Source organism: Hyposmocoma kahamanoa, unplaced genomic scaffold (genome assembly GCF_003589595.1).
Source record: "Hyposmocoma kahamanoa isolate Upper Pololo Valley unplaced genomic scaffold, ASM358959v1 64, whole genome shotgun sequence".
NCBI classification, from domain to species: Eukaryota; Metazoa; Arthropoda; class Insecta; order Lepidoptera; family Cosmopterigidae; genus Hyposmocoma; species Hyposmocoma kahamanoa.
In genome coordinates, this window is record NW_020653852.1 from 14422076 (window position 1) to 14430570 (window position 8495).

Sequence of the window (8495 nt, forward strand, 5' to 3'; positions counted from 1 at the left end):
AAAATCTCGACTAACTCGAGAAATCGGGTACGAGAAGTCTCGAAACTCAAGAAAAAAATTAAACACCCTAACTCGTAATGAATGGCATTGTATAAAATTCAACATTTACATATAAAATTTATTTATAAATAATAAAAGCTACTCCATTATACCTGTGTTCAAGTACTTTTCACTAGAAGCTACATATGGTGCATTTTGGTAAGTTTCCAGTAGAAGCTGAATATGGTGTTTTTTTGCGCCTTTCAATTGTTGCAAGTAAAATTAGACAGTACTGCAATGACATTACAATTTAAATTTAACGTTTTAGCTTTTTCATATTCCTTTACATGTCACTACGTTTAAATAGGTTGACTTGGGACATTTTTTTCGTGGTTTTTGTATTAGACCCATCGTCCATGTATTTGTAAGTCAATGGTGACGACTATAAAAGGCAAATAGCAAATTCCAAACTCACAGACTTTGCAAACTAAACCAAAATATGACATTGGAAATTGGGGATGGGTAACAATTATCGATATATCGAAATATCGATTTTTTAAATAAAATAATAGTCGATATATATAAGCTAGATTGATCAAGAATCCATATTGTTTTTCGAATATCAATTTCGATATTTCTTATTATCAGAGTCATAGCAATCCTTTACGAAAATCTGAAAATAGTATCAATACTGGGATCCGGTCTGGGCCTTTTGGAGGGAAAAGTGTCGTTTTTATTTTGACTTTCAATTATTTTGTGAAATCTAGTTTAAAGTGGAATAGGATAGTGCTATTGTGCCTTAATCGAAGATTAAAACGCGAATTTATACGAATCTCGAACTAAAATACCCGTATCGGCGTGTTCCAAGGAATCCTATCGTCTTTGTGGCGGCCATATTTACAGAAACATAATTAAACGAAGACATGGCTCGAAGTACTTGTATCCGATTCAAAATTATTAATAGAAAAAAATAATATCAATACTTCTTAGAGCATATCACACGGGAGGCGTTATAGGCTTAGAGATGAAAAAAAAAATAGTGTAAAGGCCCATTTAGATGGAGAGAGTTTCTCGCTCGCTTCGTGACGAAAACTCGTAGGCGATTATCGCAAGCAATAATCGCCTTAAGATTATCGTATCATAATGTTTACATTCAGGCAAGAACTAAAATCTCGCCTACGATTATGTCATACGAGATTCGCAAGCAACTGCCTCCTCGACTGTTTACACAGAGAAATATGTAGTAAGGAGATTCTTGCTTACGAGTTTTCGACTTGTCTAAACTCGATCTCGTATGACATTTTTTCAAGTTCATACAAGTCAATGAGTTCATACGATTATCGTACAAATCGGTTCGAATCGTTTTGAGTGCGAGAATCGCCATTCGAGTTCAGTGATTACTGCGGTATTGACTATGGACATATCGAAATGACGCAAAAATCATTCAAATTTGGAACTGCTGATAATATTAAGATCATTGCATTGTAGAGAAATATACTTTTTTTTTTCAAATTTTATAACATTTCTTAATCCCAATTTTTGTCGTTCTCGTTTCATTAATTCTTGTCTAAGAAAAGCAGTGATAATCAGAACACCCTCGCGCACTGCACTCGTGGTAGAAACGGCTGGCATAGAAACTCGATACGATTTTTGCTTTTAAGTTCTGTTTACACGGAGACGTTCAATATTGAAAGGCGAGGCGATTATCGCTCACGTGGACGGTCGATAATCGCAAATGTTTAGACGAGGAAAGTTTTTTATATTCTTTCGATAATCGTATTTTCGAGACGATAAACTCTCTCCATCTAAATGAGCCTTAAGGGTCGTATTCTAGAACTCTACTCAATGCTCGAGTCAGGACTTGAGTATGATTCAAAGCACTAGAAATCATATTCAAGTCCTATATAGGGTGGTATTTCCAGTGCTTGAAATCATACTCAAGTCTGCTCAAATCCTGACTTAAGCATTGAGTACAGTTCTGGAATACGACACTTAGGGTCGTATTCTACAACTCTACTCAATGCTCAAGTCAGGATATGAGTATGATTTCAAGCACTGGAAATGCGACCCTAATGGCAGGCTTGAGAATGATTTCGAGTGCTTTAAACCGTACTGAAATCCTGACTTCAGTATTGCAGTGAGCACTGAAAATCATACTCAAGTCCTTGCCATTAGGGTCGTATTTCCAGTGCTTGAAATCATACTCAAGTCCTGACTTGAGCATTGAGTAGAGTTCTGGAGTAAGACCCTAAGATGTACAGGGTCAAGAGGACGTCAAGCTTAATACTTAAGACAAATCCAACTCTACGTCGCTTACGGTAACAACTTTTTCCATCCTCTAAGGTAAGAACGGTCCAAAGTACAAAGTGTCAAGCTTGATGTGCTCTTAACTGTACAAATAAAAAAAATTCATCGTACAATAAACATTACTTTTGAGTCGATGTTTTTTCATTTCCATTATCGAATTCAATATGTCGTCTTGCGCCATGCAAGCTTGCAAAAAATCTCTGCTACATTCATTCTAGACAAGAATGGAATTACATTCCATTTGCATGTCTATTTTTTAAATTAATTACCAGTTTTCTTTTTTAACACATTGTTTTTCAAAATGATCACATTTGTAGTGTATACGACCAAAGAGTATCTTGTTACATACGTATGCGACTTGACATACCTACACGCTGTCTCGTGTGTCTACGCGTGGGTACATCCAGTCAGTATCACGAGAACCGTTTGTGGACGGGGTGTTACGTCATGCATGACAGTGCCGAGCCAGTGTTGGCAGGAAATAAAGCAAATATAACAAGTGGCGCGGCGTCGAGGATAAGTGCGGGAATACACGATCGATTTTTCCATCCGTTAGTCGAATCCGATGGTCTGATTCGACTATCGGAAGGCGTTCGTACCATATACTTGTATTAACACTCAATACATGTCCGATCCGATTATCGGATCGGACGTGTATTGAGCTATATTATTGAGTTGGACGTGTATTGTACCGTGTTGCTCGCTCCGGCTGGCGGCCTTTTATAGTCTCATCCTCGCTTCCGCCCGCTTGCGTCGGCATCGGCCCGCGGAACTTTCCACGACGCACGATCGGTCGGCGCGTCACAGGAGGAGTAAGTAATAACAAGAACTGGGTCTTTATTACAATGACGGGTAATGTAATCTAAATAAAACTACCTCTGTGGCCGAACGGTTCCTATCCTATATTGGACTGCCGCGCGAAGGTCCCGGGTTCTATTCCCGGGCCGGTAGGAGTATTATTTGAGTGGCTTGCATTTGTTTCTCTCGAGAGTTTGGGTGTGCTTTGTGGTTGTCTGTCGGTGTGTGTCCATGGCGCCTAGGACGAGGGGTTTTCCTGGTACATAACTGTCAGTGTGTGCGTTATTATTGTTATAATGCATTGTTCTTAGGCAATGCGTGGCTCATTACCGAGCAGCTAGCTAACCTGTTGTAGGTATTTTGTGGGTGCGTCGTCGTGCGAACTAATAAGTATACAAGGGCAGTAGCTGTGAGAGAGAAGTGGCGCTGCTCGAGTAATTTGGCGATTCTGCAGGTTTTACCATTATGATCTTTCGGTGCACAACATAAGGTTCTCTTTCTCAGTGTATTTTTATTGTTGTCTATTATCTTATTGAAACTGCGGTTTTGTTCTTTGTGTCATTGGAATAATGTTGGTAGGTTACAGTCAACAACAACAGTAATATAGTGGTGTAGTTCATTATTGACAGGTAGCCGTATTGCATCTATATTGATGACTGTGACGCTGTCTGTCTTACCGAAACAAGTATTAATTTAAATTGCATGCGACTGCTTTCTGTGTAATTACCAATTATTTACTCCGTGCTATATCTATATACTTGATTAGGCCATTTAACCACTTAACAGTAATTGTTAAATGGTTAAATGGCTTAAATAAATTTTACAATAACTATCACCATGGCAAATGATATGCAATATTCAATTAGTCCATATTTATTATATTACATTGGCATATCATATTTAGCCAACATGTATTTACTCTCTGTATAAGTTATGATAACCTTTGTTTCTGGATATGCGAATGTGTATTCTTTTAGAAAATAAATATCTTAAGTCAATGTACTGGGGTCACAGCTTTTTAGCTGCGGACTATCATGTAAGCATCTATCTAGCATGACAATCAAGCATGATAATTGTGAGAATTATTTGATGGAGATTAGATCTTTCTATTTTATTGCGAATATAAGAACGCGTCTATCTGTGTAGTCTGATACGTGTTATATTCAAGGAAGTAATTAGCAATGTTGTAATTAAGCTGTACAACAAACAGTAATTAGCTCTTGTAGCCTGTCGATATTAATGACTGTACCTATAATAACGTTTTAAAGATTTACTGGTTTCTTCTTGAAATTTGGAATTGTACAAGTATGCACCTCCTACGCTATTACAGATGTACATACAACTAAAATAATAAAAATAAATATTAATAAATAAGTACAACAAATAAATAAAGAGATGCGTAACTCAGTTGAGACTGTGTAGGAAGGTATCCTCCATTCAAGTGGGAGCGAGATCGCGGTGATGGAGGCTATCCTTCGTGCGAGATCGTTGCTGATTCCGATCGGACGTAATCGTCATAGTTTCTAGTGAGATCGCTGTGACGGAAGCTGGTCAAGTGGATGCGAGATCGTTGCTGACGTGATCGCTGGTCGATGGTTCTTCTGTAAAAGGAAACTGTCCCCATTGACATGAGAAAAAGACGTGATTGTTGATGTTTCGTAACGATTCAATTCGTAGCGAGATATTTAGAATTAATTTATATTCAGGTAAAATGCGCGTTACCAGCAAATGACGGGTTAACTGCATTTTTGCCTTGCTCCGTTATGTAGTCTTGTACCTGGGGCCTGCCATGCCGATTTAATTAGGAAAGTAACCAAAGGTATGAACTGCTTTTTTAAATCATCATCAAACTTAAGAGTTGTACTCTTGTCGGTGGAGTATCTTCCAGTCATTTCTCTTATAAGCTAGCTCCTTGACATTCCTATACGACACGACACCGGCCTTTTCCTTTATTTGGTCTGTGTAACTGCGCCTAAGTCGACCTCTTCCCTCGATCTTTCCCTCCAAAATATACTTAAAGAAGTTGTCGTGTCGTATCAAATGTCCAAAAATTTTCCCGCGTCCATACTTCATAGTATTCAGGATTGTTCTTTTCTCGTTTACCATTGTCAATACTTCCTTATTGGTTTTCTTTTCTATCCAACTTATTCTTCTTCAACTTCAACCTCCTCTAGCACCCTATCTCAAAAGCTTCTAATTTTTCCCTATCTCTTTGTGTCAGTGAAGAAGAAGAAGTGTGAAACATGAACATGTTTCACATCCATAAAGTGCAATACTCCAAATGTACACTAATTAGATGTTTCTTGTTCTTGCATGACAAGCTGCGTGATTTTAGTAGTTGTTTTTTATGGTTAAAAGCTGTTTTTGCTATAGCAATTCGTGCAACAATATCAGGTGTACACCTGGAGTCTTTGGTAATTAAGCTTTCCTTAATATCTGAAACATCTATCCGTTCAATTGGTGTGTCTTTGAGTACCTACTATTGACGAATGTTTTGAGTGGTGTTTTGATGTTGTAAGCTTTTTGGTCTTCTTTATGTTTATCTTTGACTCGCACTCTTTAAATGTTGAATCTATTTTTTGTAAATCATCGGCCGGGCATTATTTGTTACCTACATTAAGTCCTTGTAAAGTACTCCCTAGGTTGTTATTAGTTTGATAAATAATCTTAATGTAACAAATAATAATAAAATAAATAGTATATTTACATTTTTTTCACTTTGCATTTGAGAACAAATTATTATGTTAATGCGCCCTTAGCCTATATATTTATAGGGTTGTGTGTGGGTGCTTGAGTGTCTGTTACTGGCTGCTATAATTGATGTAAATATTTCTATATAGGCGTTACTACATAGAAAGTGAAACCAAAAACTTGCATACAAGAGCGATATCTATGTACTAGCGTACACATTCATAATATTTTATACACACAATTTGTTTCTTGGAATAAGACGCTATTCCACTGACTGTATGAGAAAATGAAAATCCTCGATACTCTACTGTTTATTGTCGATAGCTATCTATCGATAAGTAATTATTATTGAAGATAAAATATTGGGAATAGCCGTTAGATGGAATATTCGGGTTCGGACCTATTAATTGTAGTGTCACAGTGCCATCTATTATTGTTCTTTGACTTTGACGCTTCTTCTTAGAGTAGGGTTTTGTCGCTACTCTTTGGCGATGTCAGGAAGATTATACACGCACCAGGCTTTACCCTCCGCAGAAGCATTTTATGAAAAACAATTTTTTTAGTGCAAGATAGGCAAATAAAACATTCGGTAAAAATAATAAAATCTTGTCATCAATCGCATTATTATTTATTACGGCCATATTAAAAGGTTCATAACATGTTATTGGTACCCTATTTGTTTAAAACTTAGGTAAGATAGGAAATATATTGATATTTTATCTATGCTTTTGATCTACATTTATTTTTTCGATTAAAATTTGAAACTATTTTATTCTTTTGTATATCATATCCGTCAGCTTTGAAAACAATTTAGGTGATGTAGATGATATGCGACCTAACTCTTCCGCTTGACATACGATATTGTTATAACATGCCCTTTCCTTATCTCTGTAGATTTGTGGTAATGCTACTTCGTTATAGAGCCATTTGATTTTTTGGACATGCTCCCTATTCGCGCTACCATAAAATTTCTGAAATAATTCTCTTTGTACGGGATTAAAATGCTGTAATGCTGTGACGGCCAACCAAGTGCATTTGCCTTCTTGAATGTCTGTGCCAATTTTTCCGGATACGGATGCGTCACTGTAGCAGTCTATGTAATCGTCCTGAAATCCGATTTGTAAGCTAATTTATGTGAACTAGTAGTATATTATAAGCTATAATATATATGTAATATATGTAGTATATATATAGTATAGTATATTATAAGGTGTAGTATAGTATAAGCTAGTGTCTTTATAATTTATCAAGTACAAGCGGTTAGGACTTACGCTTTGTATTTACGAGTAATTTGTAAAGTATTAACAACCATACCTACAGGGTAATTTGAAAAATATTAACTACCTTGCAGAGTCCTCCAATGTTGACTATAATACTAACATCATAAACAGAAACTTTTGTTCCATGACTTTTAATAAATCATCACATTCTACTTTCGTACAAAAATAAAAAAATATTTCGTTAGAATCGCTCTGAACGGCGATAACTCTGTGTGGTAACAAAAGAAAGCGCCAGCGTAAACACCAGCCCGATGCCAAATTTGTGAATGAGCGTAGAGGTCGTCGGAGAGATTTGCATATTTGAACTTATTACCAAATATAGATCTAAAAAGTGTTAGATTCTACAACAAAAATTTAAAATCTTATTTTTGGTAAATTTTATTATATTTTGTAAACATGTATAAAGCAACATGTGTAAGTACTATTGCGTCCCGCTTACGACAAACTTCGAAGTTGGCGGGTGAAAATGCCGCGAAACTAAAGCACGCAAAATACTGGGCTTGGAGCCGGTGTACGACTTCGTACCTGTCGCGATCGAAACGAAACAGGGAGAACCCCAGTTCGGAATCTCTGAATTTATAAAAGGTTGAGTCGAAAAGTCAGAGAGATGGGCTGCAATCACCGCTCTGGGTCGTGGTTGGTTCAGCAGGTGTCCATTGTCATGATCGCCGTTAAGCGAGGTAATGCTGCCAGTACATTGAGTATATAACCAGAAATAGAGACGAAATGTCATTTAATTTGTTTGAAAACTATTCTGACATCCGTCGGAAACAATTACTCTGAAATAAGTAATATTCGACCAAAATCAAAATACAATGTCAAGTATTACGCTTCATTCGCAATTGGCGTCTTTTCATTTGGTTGAGTGTTAGGTACTTATTTGACCTTTAGGTTAAGAAGCTTGATTTTGATTGTCTCTCCCGATCGTAAACTGCATCTCTTCCGTATCCAGGCGCATAATTGCGATTCACAACTGGCTGATCGGAAACTTGACATTTCAAATCGGAACAATTGTTGATGTAACTCACAAATTAGAAAGGTATAATAAAAACATGTTTATATCTCACCACAAAATACAACACAATATAAATCGTAGGTACGTTACAGTAGTATATATAATATGGTGCTTGATGTAGGTATTTCACCTGTATTACAAGTCACCAGGCCCCATCCCGTGAATAATGAGATTTACTTACTAAGTAATAAGGAGTAAATGAGTAGATGATTAAATTGTTGAAATAAGTAAAAACCATAAATAAAAACTAAAAAATAAAAAGTAAGATTAGACAGTACTTATTATTAGCGTGAGAAGTAGATGCATGTGTGTGCGTGCGTGCGCGCGCGCGCGCGCGCGCGCGCGTATGTATGTGTATGTGTGTGCGTGTGCGTGTGCGTGTGTGTGTGTGTGTGTGTGTGTGTGTGTGTGTGTGTGTGTGTGTG

General features: G+C 36.9%; 1 protein-coding gene across 1 annotated transcript in view; it reads right to left on the reverse strand.

Moving 5' to 3' along the window:
• Positions 1–4552: 4552 nt before the first annotated feature.
• LOC113230893 (farnesyl pyrophosphate synthase-like) overlaps positions 4553–8495 on the reverse strand; it is an 8981-nt gene continuing 5038 nt past the window's right edge. The window contains exons 5-6 of the mRNA XM_026465000.1: positions 6616–6881; positions 4553–4685 (exon numbers count right to left, since the gene is read on the reverse strand). Of these exons, the coding sequence (XP_026320785.1) occupies positions 4553–4685; positions 6616–6881 (399 nt within the window). The remainder of the gene's footprint in view (positions 4686–6615; positions 6882–8495) is intronic.